At 38.2% G+C, this 18,789-nt stretch overlaps 1 protein-coding gene across 1 annotated transcript; it reads right to left on the bottom strand.

The window, feature by feature from the left end:
• Positions 1-593: 593 nt before the first annotated feature.
• LOC109152791 (E3 ubiquitin-protein ligase UPL2-like) lies at positions 594-16,304 on the bottom strand. Its single transcript, XM_019300433.1, has 17 exons — positions 16,093-16,304; positions 15,773-15,913; positions 13,494-13,589; positions 13,215-13,421; positions 6,520-13,111; positions 5,329-6,389; positions 4,951-5,232; positions 4,664-4,868; positions 3,984-4,249; positions 3,628-3,902; positions 2,130-3,246; positions 1,894-2,040; positions 1,710-1,790; positions 1,388-1,613; positions 1,152-1,291; positions 960-1,066; positions 594-872 (listed from the first exon to the last, which is right to left on the bottom strand). Exons 2-17 carry the CDS (start codon positions 15,866-15,868, stop codon positions 770-772), a joined length of 11,001 nt encoding a protein of 3,666 aa, XP_019155978.1. The 5' UTR covers positions 15,869-15,913; positions 16,093-16,304; the 3' UTR covers positions 594-769.
• Positions 16,305-18,789: the final 2,485 nt, after the last annotated feature.

Raw genomic sequence — 18,789 nt, 5'->3', positions numbered from 1 at the left:
TTCACTGTTTCAAAAGTTGGTAAAAACCTCTCATTGGGGTTTGCTCGAATGCAAGTTGTGCCATGTCAATCTATAAATATACCAATTGTTGTATAAATCATATTTTATCTAAGATTCTCTGTCTCACTTTATCTGTCATACTTATTATTCATATTCATTGATCAAACCAACTCTTTCTTGTTTATTTATTTTTTTTAATATTTTTTACTTATTTTCAAATTTAACTTTTTGTATTTAATAGTTGAGTAGTTTCTAAATATATAAATGTTGTATACTTCTGAGCTTAATATTATGAAAAATTAAATTAAAAATAACTTAAATCAAACCTCATTAACCACACATAAAATGTGACGAAGGGAGTAATTGTTTTAGTCCAACTGGCATTTTCAGAAGAGTTCCGTCCTTCTGGCTCTTTACCCGCAATAGCTTCTTGAAGTTTTAGCCAGGAGGAGACATAACAGTGCTTCGTTTAAAGCAATCAGGTCAAGATCAATTTGGCTTGGTAGAGTTGAGTGATAGCAAAAGAGGCATTGAAGCTGTTAGTCACCAACCCCCATACCAACAAACTTCCCCGGGGGGATATGATCATATGAATTGGCAAAACAAAAACTGCCCAAAAACACTTGTCATAAAAAAATATAATCTGTACAGTAAGTATATAGACAAGCATATCAAAGATATAGAAATGCCCTTCGGCAACATTTCTGTAAACGAACAAGTTTTAGCATAAAGATTATATCTACACTCTTCTCCCCAACTATGCCCTCCCTTAACCGAATCCAAAACCTTCATTGGCTTCATGAATAGCCAGCAGTAGCCTCTCCTCTAGATGCTGCTTAGAAGGATACTCCGGCAGATCCAACTGGTTGAAACTGCATCCATGCATCACACAATCATATTAGGAATCCCCACCAAAACAAATCAAACTACAGTTGTTTAGATACAGAAACAATGATTACCATGTATGTGCCGAAGGCAAGTGATTGGCGCTACCATATGCCTTGTGGATCTGAAACTTCTGGGAGCCAGATATACCTTGCAGAGCACTAAAACCTTCTAGGGGAACCTGAAATGGTAGTTAAATTCAATCAACTGATATTCAAGGGCATATACTAATGTGGAAAAATATAACACAAAGCCGTAAAATGTACCTTAGAGGTACCAGTCACAAACTGTAGCAACCGAGCCTTATCTTCCTTGCTGAAACCCTGAACAACCTCCCAAAACCATTGTATAACAGGGGATGCGGTACTATACCCAGAGTACTCCGTATTTGCTCTCATGTCGTCCACTGAATACCATTATGAAAATACATTACCTCACATACATGGTTAACCAGTTAAAAAGAGGTTTTATTTAGTGTAACAAAATAGACAAATTTACTTACAATCAATATCAGGCAGGCCACTTATCAATAGTTCCAATTCCTTATCATTAAAGATTGATATCAGTTCACGTGGTATTAATTCAGTGAACCCTTCCAAGAATGCATTTATCTGAGGACGGATGGCAGTTGTCAAGCGGTGTTCCGCAACCAAGTCAACATATTGGTGCTTATTTTCCTCAGTAACTCGAATGTTTCGACCACCAGGAATAAGTTCATAATCAGTAACCTATATCAAGTAAATGAAATCTTAGAATTTTTAGACAAGAAAAATGGTAGGGAGGAACATTAAACACACAACAAATAACAACTTCAGTTTTCATACCTCATTGCGTTCATAAAGTATCAGCTTCTCTTCATCAGCATCGATGCTGAATGTAAGGTCCAAAACATCACTTATGTCATTCTACAGATTTTATTTAAAAAAAAAAAAATGAATTAGTCATGAGCATTGGCAAAACAATGCAAAATGAGAAGATGCCGAAAAAAAAGGCCAGAATATAGCAAACCTCAAGCAGCCATTTCAAATTTTTAAAGTAATCAGGATCAATGGCTTCAATATCATGATACGTCACTTTAGACCCAAGAATATGCTTGTAGAAGGACCTTGTGAAATGAACATCCAAAAGTTGACCATCAAAAAGTGCCTTCCCAACCTGGATACATACCATAGACATATTAGGAATATAGATAGATAATAGATTACAGAACATCCAATGTCAAGAACAAGATAGAAGGTACTCACAACTCTCCCCACAAATTTGAAGTATGAGAGATGCTCAGTTTGGTAAACAGAGTTGGGATTTGGCTGAAATGTAGATTCATTGCCAACTGTGGTAAATAATAATGCTCCTTTGTCAAAAATTACCCTGGACAGCAACTGGTACCATTCCCTGGTAAGTCCACCGGCATCAATTCCTTCTTCCCCTTGGAAATGAACAGTCAACCTCCCTTTAAGTTCTTGAGTTGACCTCATGCGCAACTGATTATATGAATCTTCAAGAATATATGCACGTCTCACAGAAATTCTCAAGGGACTATGGTGATGATCATGCTGATGTTTAATCTTAGATCTAAAATGAGATCTTTTATTGTCAAAATCAACAAAGCGAGGAACCTTGAGCATAATTGAGAAAGACTTCTCAAGTAATCCAGGGTTTTGGCGAACAAAAGCATTCAGAAGTTTCCTGTGCTTTTCAGCAAACTTCACAAAAGCAACATTTTTTTCATCAAACTTGATTGCAAGTCCTAAAGATTTCTGCTGGGAAGCAGAAGCAATGGCATCTTCAACATCAGAAACAGCAATACCAAAATCACCTCCTGCGCCTGATTGTCCAGGTTGCAACTTCTCACACATCACAAAAAAGGACTCAATGTAAGGTAAGATATTCTGAGTACCGGCAGGAAGTGGAGGCATAACACCAGAAGACTTAGATGTGGAAACAATTGAAGATCGTGACACGTCAGCTGATGTATCAGAGAAGCTTTCTATTTTGCTTATGCAAGTGCTGAGCTCAAGCCAAAGAGGCTCCAAAGCAGTATTGATATCCGAAACCAAGGAAATGTCAGCAGCATGCTCTGTCCCAGCAGGAACTTGACGATCCTTGCCCTTTTCACCAAGTGATGGAACAAGAGAGGTCAATGCTTGGAGAACCCTGAGAATTGCAGCCCCATCAGTGGAACTAGTACTGAATAGTGCTTTCTCTACTTCAGCAAAGTTGCGTAACTCATCCATTGCAGACTTGGTCAGAATTTGAATCGAGCTAGCCAGTTCAGCAGTAAATAAATGGCAATGCACAGGGACAATAGCCACCAGCTTTTTCAGTACCTCTGCTACCAAAGTATATGCATTGTCTGACAGGCTGAGAGAAGTAAGATATTGTCAACAAGTCAGAATAACAAGATAGTGAGAACCCTAAACATATCAACACATCAAAAAATAGCATAAGAGTAGCTCAACCATTCCTACGCAGTGTAAAACCTCATCATATGAAACTAATAAGTTGTAGAAAATACTTTTTTTTCCTAAACAAACAAGCAATCTTACATCATACATTGAAATAGAAGCATGCATATATATATATATATATATATATATATACGTGTGTGTGTGTGTGTGAGTGTGAGATCACAACTATTGAATGTATTATACTCAAAAATATTTCATTGCCATATAAATGAAGTAGAATGATGCCATATAAATGTGTTGCATAACACTAGAGATACTACTTTATAAGTATTACCCTTCTCGTGCAAGTAATGAACACAGAAGTTGGAGCTCTGCTCGTGGGAGGTTAAGTAGAATACTATGGGCATCATTTTCTTTTTCAGTGGATGATGAAGGTTTAGACTGTTCATCAACTTCTGATGATGTAATACGAGATTCATCATTCATTTCAGCATCTGAGGAAGAATTTTGAGGAGCAGATGGCTGCTCGGTGGTAGATGGTGCAGGCTCATCAGGAGCATTTGACTTGCCTTCAACATTATCAACAATGACATCCAACAGGTTTAAAAGCTGAAATGAAATGAAGAATGCATGTTAGATAATTGAAATACAAAAGATTAGAGATTTTCCACATAATTATTCATATGTTACCTGCTCTAAATGCGCAACACTCCTTAAATAAAGTGGGTGATTCAACAGCCCCAACAATAATGCCAGAGATACTTGTCCTTCAAGCTGCTGCGCATCATAGTCAACAACCATCACAGCCTTTCCTTGTCTCTGTTCTGGGTTCCTGGATTCTTCTTGTACTGATGGTGTGACTCTAAACTCCAGTAGAGCCTTTGCAACTAAGGAATGATTTCGGGCCAAGTATGTAAGTGTCTCTAGGACACGCCGCGATACCAGAGGTGGGATGCCTTTGGAAATGAAAAATTCTTGTTATTACAACTGACAGAAATAAAATGAAATAACAGTACAAAAACCAATTTGGAATCCATACAATAAAAAGATACAGATAAACTCATAAACCTTTATATATATATATATATATATATATATATATATATATATATATACACACACACACACACACACACACACACACAATGTTCAATACTCAATAAGGTCAATAGTTAATGATAATTTCGACAGCTTAGAAACAGTATAAAGTATGAAAACATAATGATCACAATGGCTAAGTGTTGCAAAGAATTGATAAGAATGAGTTGAAACCTAGGAAGACTTTTCAGTCATTAACTTGCTTGAATTGCCTAATGATTACAATGGCTAAGGGTCTAATCAATGATATTGAAGTGGCAAAAAAGCCTTACCGTCAAAATGTTGTGGACGAGAATACATGACATTACTTTGGCAGGCATACAGCCTATAAGGAGGCTCAGAAGTATTCAGACTGTTGGCAGGCTTCCTTACATCAAGCATCAACAAGTCCATAAGGATTTTTATTAGAGAAGTTCTGGTAACAGCATGTGCACTGAGATTCAGTAAAACCCTCTGTAGCTGGCCTTTGTAAAGTGGCTGAACACAAACAGATATTCAGACCCCTTAATATTTAAAATCATAAGTCAAATTTTGCAATTCAATTCCACCAACAGAATACCTGGACTATACGAAGCAAACGAATCAACGCCTTCAAATCCTCTACGTCAACTAAAGGTGACCCATCTGCCTCCACAGGCTTGTTTCCAAGGGATCTACGAGCTCCACCTGCCCTATCAACGCCTTCACCTCTTCTAGAGGATTCACCTCTACGGCTTCTAGGGTATACACCAAAAAGTGTTCGATTATATCTCCGCGCAAACCTTTCACGCAACAAATTTGCTTCTGCCACAAGTGCAGGTGTAAGGTTTGCAAGTATAGCATCCGAAGATGTCAAAAGAACCTAAGCCAAAAAGGAAGTGGAAAACATCAGAAGATATATATTTAAACAAATAGGATAAAAATATAATGGAAGCTCAATTTCTATGTACTAATATACCTCTTCTCGTAAATCAGAAGGGAATGTTGCGATAATAGAGACTGTATCCATCTCAACAGGTTGCCCTTCTAGCTCCTGTGATTGCTGCAGCCTTTGTGCTCGTTGCTGAGCCAAAACTTCTTCCCGGATATCTGGTGGAAGTGCAGCTAAAAACTCTGGATCAATATCTCCAGTGTTCTGTGCGTCAGCATTTTGAGGTTGAGCCACTTGACCCTGTTGAGCAGAAAGAACCTCTGCTCTCAGCTCCTCTGGAAGTGCCTCTAAAAATGCAGGATCAATAGACACAGTATCAGTATCAGTATTCGGCTGCTGTTCCTCAGATGGACCAGTTCGTTCTGCTTCTTGATTTGGAGGTTCAGAAACCTCAGATACACTAGTGAGCGGTGCATCCCTGCCACTAACTGGTGCAGTATTTCCAAATGATACATTAGTCCGCCTTGTCCGATTATCTGCCACACCATGCCTATCCCCACCATCATCATGGCCATCCGCACTTCCAATTTCAACATCAAGACTTCGAAGACTCTCTCCTAGAGTTGCCCCACTTTCACTGCTCTCCTGGCTAACAGCTTCAACATCCCGCACAACCTCATTCTGCTCAAACTGCATTTCAATAGATTGAGGTGGTCTGCTGGATGCATCTGTTCTCTGAGTAGCTGCATTTGCCACAGGTGTCATATCAGAATTTCCAGAACCATCTGGCACCGCAGATGGAGGAGATGTTTGCCTGTTTTCATCGTTCTCATTGGTTTCTGTGGGGTGTTCAGAAGTTGTCCCAGCTGATCCTGGAAATTGGCTGGCATCACCTTTACTGTGAGACTCCACTGCTGCTTCATGGTCAGAAGGCTTCCCTGGCTCTGGCCGCCTCAGATGGCTAACAACTAAATCTTCAAGACCCTGTGGAACAGCAGACACATTAGATCCACCACTTTGTTGGTTATCACTGGACCACAAGTTCAATCGATGACCATGACGCCCATTTCGCAGTGACCGGAAGAAAGACTCTAAACGAGATGGTGTTCCTTCTTGATTCCTATCAGAGTAATGATCACGGGCATTCTCTGCAATGAAAACAAAGACCAGACTGAGATCTCATTCACAAGGCAAGAAACTAAGACAGCAACTGCCACTTTGTAAACAGAGTAGAGGGAGAGGGAGAGGGAGAGAGACAGAAGTGAACAATGAAGATACCTGATTGTCTTAGATGGCCCACGTGCAATGAAGAAGATGGCTCCACCAAAAGTGGATGCAAAGAAGGAATACTGCTATCACTGCTTCTTCCGAGAAGATTGTATATTGATGTAGTACGGCCTGGGCGCCTGGAGCCAAAAACTTCAACAGGCATAACATGAAGAGTCTCGTTAGAGAAACTGTTATCTCTGCCAAAGACCTCAATATGGTCCAATACATTAAGACCATTCATTCCATCACCAAACCTAAGTATGAGACCATCATCTTCGTCCTCATCATCCTCATCCTCTTCTTCCATCACCTCCTCATCAAACTCATCTTCATCAATTTCATGGTCATCTTGATCAGTGTCATTATGGGGCAAGTGATGCACTTCATCTTCCTCGAGATCATTGTGTTCTTCCTCTTCCCCATCTTCATCTTCATCGACATCATCTCCTTCATCTGCTGACATCTCGTCGTCATCGTCCTCCTCATCATCATCCTCGTCTTCACCAAGATTGTCTTGAACATCAGGCTGAATTTCAAATCTTATGCCCACTGCATCAATGCCATTTTCCAGCGCTCTAGTGCCCTCGTTATTCTCATGCATGTAATCATCATCATTCTGTAGACCAAAACCCCCATCAATATCCTGGTCATGTTCCATATCATCAGTCACAGCTTCAGATCCACCATAATTTTGTGTTGCACCAAAAGCTTCATTCTGATCTGTTGGGACTGAGTTGGCATTAGCTTGGGAGGCTGTCTCCATAGACTGTGTTACACTAGCACCATTATCACTTCCATGCTGATTGTGCTCCTGTGCCTTTTCTGTTTGGTCAAGCCTTCCAGTGTTGGACTCTGCAGCATGGACATGTTCCTTTGTGACCGACTCCAATACTTTAACAAGCCCTGTAACAACCTTCGCTGAATCACCATGATCAAGGTCTAAGACATGAAGAGCTCGAGTCAAAGACCGAACCAGACCAACATCTACAAAAGTGGCTGAAGCCTCTGCTGAAATGTAGGAGCCTGTAGGTGTGCGGGCAGCAAGAATATCATTAAGCAGATCAATGAAAGCCAGAAAATCAACTCCAGGCGCCCTGAAACCCCCCTTGGACAATTCAACAAAATCATGGAACACAGTACTGATATCAGTAAAGACTCTCTTCCTCGCCTCTGATGAGCGAACACAAGATGCTACCAAAAACTGGTTGGCCCTGCTTGCTAGCTTTTGCCTCCAGTCTACATCAGCTTTCTTTTCCTTTCGAGGATTCTTAGAATATGGAAGGAATTTGTGAAGAACATGGTGAAAGATTCCACCAGAACAATTAACAGAAAGACCACGTGGAGGAGCACTCTTGCTACTGATTTCAGCATCTCTTCGGAGTAGAATATGAATAGATGGAGCATACATTAAAAGGATCTCTGTGAGGAGCTTCAAGATAAACACTATCTTCGCCATGGATGCAGAAGTCTCCTGGTTATCAGTATCAGTCCCCTCAGATACAGATGCAATTGCTTTTCCTTTATCCTTGCTGGCAGAAACATCAATGTCCATGTCTGATGAGGATGAGCCCTCTCTAGTCACAGATTCATCTTTCATGGAAGGAACAAATGCTACAACTGAATCCAAAAGTAGTTCAATGACATTCACAAAGCTATGAGGAGGCTTTCGATGAAGTTTGGCATTCTTAGAACCAGTATCAACACTCTTCCCATGTGAACCAGGGCTCACAGCAGCTACACCAATCTTCAAATCATTATTTTGAAGCTTATCTTTCTCCTCAGACTTCTCTCTCTCCTTCTCTTTATCCCTTTTATCCTTCTCTCGATCTTTAAGTAAGGTAACATATGGCCTATCACCAACCATCTCCACTTGGCAAACAGACCGAGCAGCCTGCATGAAAATCAATGGATCGCGCTGAATAACAGAAGTCAAATTTGAGAGAAAACTACGAGGTGTAAGCCTTCCAGTGGGCTGTCTATTGGCAGCTGTTACAATGCTATGACGTATCTCAGTTTCCATTGCTTGCTGAAGTGTCTGAGGATCCTCAAGAATGTGACGTATTATGGTAGCAGCTATGTTGTCAAACCCAACAAACATGCTACTTGTTGGCAAGGAAAGCAGTTGATCCAAGCCTCCAGCATCTAGAAAAATTACAGCAACAGAGTGATTTCTTGTGAGGGTAGAACAGAGTTGCAGAGCAGCATGCATCATCTCAGATGGAAGCTGATTCCTAATACAAGCGCAAGCAATTTCAACAAGCTGTTTTTGCTCCTGTTGATCCAGATATTTTGGAGACAAACCCAGAGATGAATGCAATTTATTCTGTTTATCCTCATCAACTGAAACAGCTGTCTGGCAAACAACATCCTTCTTTAATACCTCTAGCATATCAGCATTCAACTTTTGATCCACCTGGGCAAGTCGATCAATGGCAATGAAAGCTGCTGTAACCCATTTGGGGATTTTCTCCCTGTCAAATGGGCTTGAAACCCACTGTGAAAGAATATCTGATGTAACTTTGGCCAGACCATTTTTGGCAGCTGCTTCTCTTGCAGATTGATCTTCATTAAGGATTAGAGCTAGGACATGAAAAAGATTAGACAGCATATTTATGTTCCCAGTGTCAGAGATGTTGGTGCACAGCTTCACTTGATCAATCATAAACGAAATCACACTGGACCGATGTTCACCATCATTTTGGGAGCATATGATCACAAGAAGATCCCTGACAGGAAATGCTAGAGAGTCCTTCATTTGTAGAAGTTTTTTACATGTTGACAACAGATCATCCATAGGAGGAGGTTGGACAATTTCTTCTTCAATTGTATGGCTGCTTTCATGTGCAACATCTTCCTTTGCATCAGACCCAGAATTCCCAAGTGACATTGCCAGTGCACGGGCAAGCTCATCATCCTCTTGTGTTTCCTCTGGATGTGAGAACAACCATTCCATTGCCAGCTCCACACTATTTGAACCAACCTGCCTAAGAGCCTCTTCAGCTCGAGACCTAGTGAACCCCATTTCGACAATTGTTGAAATAGCTGCTTCATTCGGGGGAGGACCAGAAAGACGAGTAGCATTGGTATTTGTGTTCTTCACTTCTACTCCTGAGTAGATGTGTCTCATGATGTTAAGAACTGTAGCAATGAACTCATAACTGCATTCTGTAAATTGAGGATGAGTCCAAACAGGCAGTACTGCCTTAAGTACCATGGACTGGAGAACCTTTACAAATGTCTCAGCATCTCGGGGAAATGGAATACCCCCACTTATTAAAGGTTGGGTAAGTAAGTGCTTTGTGAAAGGAGACAAAATTAAAGATGAAGTCACAAGGTGATCCATCAGCTTTCCATAACTACCCAAAGGACCATGTATCCATGAATTATCAGATTCCTGGACCCCATCCTGCCTCAAACAACTTTCATCAGTCTCCATAGGAGAAGCAGGGCCTCTATTAACAGCAAAAAGCAACTGATTAGTAGCTTCAAATGTGGTCAAAACTGACTGAATAACTCCACGCCCATACAGGCAATTCAGTACAACAGGATTGCATGCATCAGGCTTATCCAGTATAATCCCATCAATAAATTCAATGACTTTGCCAAAATAACGGCACTTTGTTGACACGGAGACCTCTGCTCCAGATGTATTTACATGGCCTCCATAATTCATGTGGTCCAATGCAATAGAAGCAATGGTAGATGCAACTGATTTTGAAGGAGGAGACACATTCAGCATATCATCCCGTCTACGAGACGGAAGCAACATAACCTTACCCAACTCTTGAATCAAATGCATGATATGAATAGATAAGGACCTAACCATATCACAACATGAATGATAATAGGATCTTTGCTTGTCATCATCCTTTTGAGCACTAGTTGCAGCACCATCAACAGAGCTCGACTGTTGCAGTTGATTGCTAGCACCCAGCTCCATGTTTGAAGTACCATCTCCACTCTGTCGCTGTGGAACTGGAGCTCCCGCTCGTGTCAGAGCAGCAGCTCGTGTCAGATCACGATATAGAGATATAATATCAAAAAACTGGGACTCAAAACTCCACCCAGTCATCCTCCTCCTCAGTAAAGGATCAAGAAACTGCCTGAAGGAGCTCAACCTCTGTTCTTCACTATCAGCTGAACCAAATTCAGAATTCCTTGATTCATCACCAGAACCATCACAGACACCATCTTCCTCAATCTTGGCATCCTCAAGCAGTACAATTTGCCAGAGAATTTCACGGTGTATCCTCCCAATATCTTCTAAAACATCTTTGCTTCCATTTCCAAATTCATTTAGCAAAGCAGTTACCCAACGATTGTCTTTAGATGCAGCCAGAAACAGAAGAAATTCAACAAGAAAAAGAGAGGAGAAAGTCGTTCTATCTTGACTCACTTTAGGATCCAGTAGAAAAGACCCTGAAACACCACTCAACCCCATCAAAGCTTTCTTCATATGATCTCGGAGGAAGGAACAGCATGCACGAGCAAGAGCAGCAGAGTGATGCTGAGTAAAAGTCTTGAAGACCATGGTACTGTGTAATGCAATAGACATCCCTTCTGAAGATTGTGCAATACTAGGCCATAGTAGGAGTTTCAACAAAGCTTCAATTCCTGATTTTTCAACAAACAGCCTACATGTTTCAGAATTCTCCATTGTGCGGTGAACAAGCACCATCACATGAAAGATAGCCAACTGGATGAATTGTTCATCACCCATAGCCTCTGTGGGTGAATTTGTTGCCTCAATTAGAGTGCAAGGACCAACATTCTCATGGTTGTCTGAATCCATTTCCATTTCATTGCCTACACTCGCTTTCCCAGATGACTCTCCATGCTCAAACTGTTCAAATGATGCAATTTTCTTAATAATTTCAATTATCAGATCCACACCTGTAGCTCTCAATGAAGAAACATGGCGCAGAAGTTCCTCTACAGCATTTGCCAATGGGACAATACCTTCATTCATAGCAATCACATACTTTTTGTCAGTGAAAATGTCAACAAGGAAGCGCAGTGCTGACATTTCTTTAACTGCTTCAAGCCCCTTAGCATTAAGACAAATTGCACCAAGTCCATTAGGAACACAAGTAAGGGCCTTTGGAGAAGGTAGAATTCCGGCCACAACTGAAGACAGAAAAGCATTTGGAAGACCCAGATCATGCAAAGTAGGAAAACATGTAGGATCCTTGTGAATTATCTCACTCATGACAGTCACTGCTGAGGAGTAAATATCACCTCCGAACTTTTCAACATTGCCAAAAATCAGTGACAGTGTGACAGGCAAAGAGACATCATTAGAACTCTGAGATCTCGCAGAATTTGCAGGTGCATAAGTAGCAGACCCTAGTGTCTTTAGTAAAGCCCTGATGAGTCTCTTATGAGAGTGTACTTCGTCATCCTTACATCTAGAAGATTCTACAATCTCCATTGACTTGTCATCTCGCCCGGCCAAATTAATCACTTTTTGCACTTCTATTTGCAGCCTATGAGCCAAAAGCTCAACCCCACCCAAGTCTTTAAAAAGTGTTACTGCTGCATTACTGTAGTCTAAGAGCTTCTGTAAAGTCTTAACAGCCAGACAAACGAGGTGTAAATGTGCAGGATCAGAATCCTCCACTAGTGGTAAGAAAGTGGGTACCATTCCTGATCCTCTAATAGCACTTCCTGAGCTTGAGGATGATATGACATGCAACAGATAGAACTGTAAAACAGCTTCAACAAAAGCCACAGATGATGGATCATTGGAGCTATTCAATGACAAAATTGCTCTTTGTAGCACATTTAGGAGGATCATACGATTACCGCCGGCAAAACTGATGCTTGACCCACTCAAAATACGTGCTCGCTCATGCGATGATGCATATGCAGCCAACTGTGCTCCCAAGGCATTCATTGCAAGTGTTCTAATTGCTCCAGAGATGGTTTCTTCAGATCGAACAATCCTGATTAATTCATTGGTATACTCAGGTTCATTTGCAAAGAAGGATGCAAGTTCATCATGAGAGTCACTAGCTTGGATAAGCACAATGAAAGCAAGAAGGCAAATCTTGCTGTAAAGCTTGCACACTCTGGGTGAACTTAAGGCATGTGCATATCTGATTCTGGTCAACAATGAGAATCTCTGGTCGGTAGGTACATTGTATTGCTCAATGCAAGACTTCATAAGAGATAGGTCATCCTCTTTCCGCAAATATAGATCACTCATGTGAATCACACTCATAGCAGAAGATATTGAAGCATCACTACCCTCCCCTGTACTCTGAGAGCAGCTACCATTACCATGCAATTCAAAATAAACTGTCGAACCCAAGCGATACAACTTATTGTCATCAACACTTTCTACATCAGACGGAAATAAACAGAGTCCTTCATCTTGAGTTCTTTCACTAATTGTAACACAAGAATACAAACCCAAACCCTCTTCTTTGCTTCCCCAACCCTGTGCAAGTGACAGAAGGCAGCTATTCACTGACCCGCATCCAATCAACTTCCCACTTGCATGTAACTTGGATGGATTTATTTTCACTAATGCGGAAAGAGTCTCTAAAGTCGCAATAAGAATTTCAGGGTCTGTTGAAGCCAGCAAGATCTTGAAATGCTGCCATGAAACAAGCACAAAATTATAGTCAAATAAGTCCCCTACAATATCCATCTATGATGCATAATATAAGAAATCCAAACCTATGGAATAACCAGCATACCTCCAGACCACTGAATGAACTCTTGTTATGACAGTTTTCTAAAATAATTTGCATCACCCGCAAAATTTGTAGAATTGCCTGTTTAGGGAATGGACTAACATCTCCTAAAATATCATCACACATCAGAAGGTCATTCCTACAAGACACATATGTCTTGAAATATGTTTCAAAATGAAGAAACAATGGTCTCCAGTGATGAAAATTTCCCTGCAAAGAGGGAGCATAGAGTTAAAAGAAAGATTAATGAAGAGAAGAAAAACATAAGGAAAAGAAACCCACCTTGCCATACTCCCACCGAAATCCAGATAGAGGTATTGCTATATCTTGCAATGGACATTGGATGACCTTGTCAATAAATGCCTTTATTCTTTGAGGCTGCATGACAGACATACAGATTAGTAAAGAGAGAGCGAGGATGCCATCATACCCATAAATGCAAACATCATCATGTCTTGAAATAATAAATGCGAGAATTAGGCAGCAAATATTTGGTTTCTTATTTGTAAATAACATATAAATTATAAAAGGATACAGCATTGAGTTTATCAAAAATTACAAGTTAGTATATATATATATATATATATATTAAGAACACATCTAAAGAACAGGGTAAAATGAAAAACTAACAAATAGTATATAAGAAAGCAAATATTTGAAATCATCTCATACTAGCTGCAAAAATAAATTCAGCATCACATGCTGAGCACCATTAGTATTGATATAGGAGACATACCGAGGTTGATTTTCACCTGCTCTTTCTTGCAATGCTTACTTATTAAATACCTATGCCCTAATGTTCTTAAAATGAAACCTGATTTTTAACACATCTAAGAGTATGAATTTAACCCTCCGTATAAATGCTAAAAGGGTGTCAATGGTACCAACAAGCTAGGAGGAAAGCATGGAAGCAGGGTAAAACCTAACATGAACAAAATAGGCTTGAATGATTTGTCAAGTAATAAGTACAATTTTGATAGAACACAGGGAGTCTTATGAACAATTTATAGTATCAAGCTGAATACTTCTTGTTATAGATTTGAATACAGAAGACACAAGGCATGCATTATTCAAAGACTAGCTGACTATGAATATGTTCAGAATCTGGGAGTCTAATAGATCATATGGAGAAGGGCTAAAAAGTTCCTAACATGAATTGAACCCCAATGAAAAACAGGAACTGACAGAGAAAATGAGAATCCCATAAGAAATACAGAATAAACTAAAAGGTGGAACAGATGAGACTTGAAAGCAATGTCAATAATGAGAGAGATAAAAGATACATGGTAAATTCAGAAGCTAAAAAAGAACCAATGGCCTCCAAAAGAACTAGTCTTTTTTTAATTGAGTTTTATGGTTTATGATTGGGAAAGATCATTTATTTATTTTATAGGATTTATTGAATTATGCTTTGGGAAGATTATTTTACAATATCATGATAATCTTCTTGATCTTTCTGTTAGTGCACTTTTATGTACTTGGCTTGCACCTTTTGAGCACAACTCAACAAACTTATCATAAAAGGAAGTGTTCACTGCTTCACCACTACAAAACCCAATGCAGAGTAAGTTAACATTAACACTACACTACATGTTCATGACCATACTATATATGCCAACTGAATCTTGAACGCCTTAGAAAAACTATTTCTTTTTTAGAGTTATTGAGACTATGAAGTGCTGAAATATACTAATTTGAAAAAGAAATCTATAGAATTCTCCCTGCAAATTATTTAAGCAATCCTTAGAATTCTCCCAGTAAACTATATAAGCTTCTCTGGAGTTTCAAATATCCACAATTTATTAGGATCATGGTGAAAGCAAACTATGTTGGGATTCCAGAGACCATTTCCTTCTTTTCTGTGTTCTCTGTGTCCCCAATATAGAAGGCAATTGCTGATTAAGCAAAATAAGAATTCATGCATCCCATAACTTTTAAGCTTCTTTGGATTTTGAAATAAACACAATTTCCCTGGATTATGGTGACAGTGCTGTAAGTTGGAATTCTAGAAACCTTTTCTCAATCTCTTTGGTCTATTCCTTTCCTACTTGCCCTCTTATGACTTTTGACAAGGGAACCACAAAAGGCAACAGAAAAAAGAAAATAAAAAAAAAACATAGGAAAAACATCCCCAATTCCCCACTCTCAACCAGTCAACCCCCAAGAAATAATAAAAGGTAGAGAAAATTATAAAGCAGCATGGATTTCTTAAGAAATCACAGCTAAAAATGCAAATGTATTGATCAAAGAAAACCTAAAGCCAACAAGGCTGTGCTGCAATGCAGTATGTAATGATAGAGAAAACACCAAACAGAACAAGTCTCCAAAAAAAATGTGTTTACTAAATAGAGAATTTCGCCATTTTTATGGAGAAGGGGAAAGGAAAGCTGAGAATTGAAGTACACAGCCTAACTTCCCCAATATAAAATCACAACCTTGAAGAAAAATGAATTAAACCCTAATGTCAGCAACACAAAAGCAGACACAACGATACAGCACAACAAAGGCACACTTGACAAATAAGGGAGGGTAAAAGCAGGAAAAAAAAAACAATCACATACCGTTTCGGAGTCGAGTTTTACAGAAGGACCGATGGCACCATCGCTGGAAAAGAGCTGCCGTAGCCGCGACGGCAAGCTCGATCTCAGAGTCGACATATCAAAATCACTACTCCTCCACTACTATGTACTGTGAAAAACAATCTGCACAGAAATCACACCAAAAAATTAAAATTAAAAACAAACATAAATCGCATATTTTCAGCATCAATCGGTAACAGCGACAAATCCGAACAAACAGTCGCACAAATAAAATCGATCAAACAAACAAACAAACAGCCGTACGAATAATTTAATCGAGTGTTTTTCCATTCCTCACTGACCTGAATAAACAAAGTCGGCGGATGCTCATACATCCAAAGGTCTCTAGAACTGTACAGCGGGGTTTTAGAGAGAAGAAGAAGAAGGAGGAGAATAGAAGAAGAAGAAGAAGAAGAAGAAGAAAACCCCAGTGGCGAAACGAGGGTTGAATGGAGAGGAGAAAATGGGTTCCTTAGGTGTATGGAATTGGTTTAACTATTAACCCTGGGAGGAGCGATGAAGAGGCGATTTTATACCAAAATCACACCCCAGCTGCGCACAAAGAAGAGTGTCCCTGGGTCTTCGTCTAAAGGAGATTTTGCAGTTTGGTCCTTTGGTTTCTCAATTATTCCGCTCCAGCCCTACTTTGTCCTCTTCTAAATTCTAATCCTTTCTCATCCCTTTCTAGTTTTTCTGGGTTAATTGTTAAAATGGTCCATTGACAATAGTAAAATTATTAATTTAATTTTTAATTATTTTTCTTTATCTAATTAAGTTTTCTATTTTTAAAATTTTTAACTAATTTGATCCTCCGTTTGTTTATTTATTAGACGTTCATTTACTCAGGACTAAATTAATAATTTTATTATAGTCAATGGACCATTTCAGTCCTCACATCACATGTACCATTTCCTCTCTTATTAAGTCGAAGATTTAATTACCAAAATGGTCCATTGACTATAACAAAATTATCAATTTGGTTCTGAGTAAACGGACTTTTAACGGCTAAACAATCGAATGACCAAATTGGTTAATATTTTTAAAATTAGATGACTTAATTATATATAAAAAATAGTCAATGACTAAATTAGTAATTTTGTCGTAGCCAAATGACCATCTCGGTAGTTAATTCTTTTCTGTTAAGGATAATGATTTTTAGATTATAATTTACGAGTATTAATTAATTTGTTATTATAGTACGTATGTATGTATTAAATTAAATTGTTTATAATTATATAATGCAATATTAAATTATTATTTTTATAATTATATGATGTATTAGAAACAATGTATGTAAAGAAATATATCAAAATGAGAGGAGATGTATGTGTATTTAAATAATAGTGTTAATGTATTGGAGATCATTGTAAATAAGAAGTTGTGTAATTCATCTATATAACTGTTGCTATCAAAATCTTCTTAAAAGATACAACAATAATTTACAAATATTCATAAATTTGTGTTTTAATAGAATTGAACTTTTTCCTATAACAAGTGCACCGAAATAAATTGCCTTTACTTTCATTTCAAATATGTGTTGCGTATAAATTCAAATTATAATCTCCTATAATTATTTGATTAGGGAAACCTTTAACCACTATTTGAGAGTGTGTGTATTGGATAAATATCATTCGTACATACATAATAATCTACGAACCACACAATAAAAAATATTGACAAAATTCTAACTCGTAACATTAAAATATAATAATCATGTTCAACCTCCTCCGCCACCAATTTCAAAGCCCAAATTCAAATCTCTATGACTCTATGTATAGCAAAGGGGAGTCAAATTCGAGTGAGGGGATTTTATCCATATCAAAATCTGGCATTTATAGTAAAAACTCTGACACAAATTATTTTAAATAAAGTAAATATATTTTGCGAATTTAATCAATTATTTAATGAGTTAATTCTAACGGAGGTCTCTTTGTCTTTGATGGCAATTCTAAATTTAGTTTCAAATTATTATTTTTGTCATTTAACGCTCTATACTATCATATTTTATACATTTTCGTCATTCAAATGACTTTTTCGGTGAAATTATATTTTAGACAACGGTATTTTCGTTTATTTATTGTTAAATTATTTTTCCAATGAGTTAATTCTAGCGAAAGTTTCTTATCTTTTGTGACAATTTCAAATTCAGTCTCAAACAATTGATTTTGCCATTTAACAACTCAAATGGCAAACTATTCTGGATACTTTGATCATTCCGGTGACTTTTTCGAAGTGAAACCATATTTTAGGCAATGACATTTTTGTCTATTCTATTTTTGTTTATTGTTTGGTTATGTGGGCCAGATTTATTTACCATTGTTTCAGCCGTGGATTACATCATCTCCTACACCCCACTCTTGTCTTCATCTTGTTCAACTCGGCTCCAAATCATCATTCGTCAATGGTGATATCAGGTATGTGAGGGCCTCCGGGTGTGGGAGAATCATTTTGCAACACAGTTGGAAAGCTCAGGATATCATCTACTATAATTGTAAAGCAAAAAAAAACAAAAACAAAATATATCTTCTTTGTCATCGAAAAATACCATTTGCTAAAATTGGAATTCACTCAAAAAAGTAATCGGAATGACCAAAAGTGTCCAAAATATGATAGTATGAGGTGTTAAATAACAAAAATGATTGTCTTGGACTAAATTTGAAAATGTCACCAAAGGCAAGAGACCTTTGTTGGAATTAACCCATTGTGAAAATATTTTTTTTTTTTTTAAATTAAAGATACGAAAATACTATTGCCTAAAATATGGTTTCACTTGAAAAAGTAATCGGAAGGACCAAAAGTGTCCAAAATATGATAGTCTGGAGTGTTAAATGACAAAAACGATAATATGTTACTAAATTTAAAATTGTCATCAAATATAAACGACTTTCGCTATTATTAACTCATTATTTAGGCTCTGTTTGTCGAAGCTTATTTAGTAGCTTATAACTTATTTTAAGTTACTAATAAGCTATAAGCTCTGTTTGGTCATGTTTCAAAAA

This window comes from Ipomoea nil, unplaced genomic scaffold (assembly GCF_001879475.1).
Source record: "Ipomoea nil cultivar Tokyo-kokei standard unplaced genomic scaffold, Asagao_1.1 scaffold2480, whole genome shotgun sequence".
NCBI classification, from domain to species: domain Eukaryota; kingdom Viridiplantae; phylum Streptophyta; class Magnoliopsida; order Solanales; family Convolvulaceae; genus Ipomoea; species Ipomoea nil.
Note: the sequence above shows the minus strand (reverse complement) of the source record. Positions and strands in the feature narration are given on the sequence as shown.

Excerpts from the sequence above, each read along its gene's own strand:
- LOC109152791 (XM_019300433.1), bottom strand. The coding sequence starts at position 15,868 with ATGTCGACTCTGAGATCGAGCTTGCCGTCGCGGCTACGGCAGCTCTTT. Across the intron at positions 3,903-3,983 it reads GTGTTGCGCATTTAGAGCAG|CTTTTAAACCTGTTGGATGT; the intron begins GTAACATATGAA and ends ATTTCATTTCAG. Across the intron at positions 1,791-1,893 it reads ATTTGAAATGGCTGCTTGAG|AATGACATAAGTGATGTTTT; the intron begins GTTTGCTATATT and ends TAAAATCTGTAG.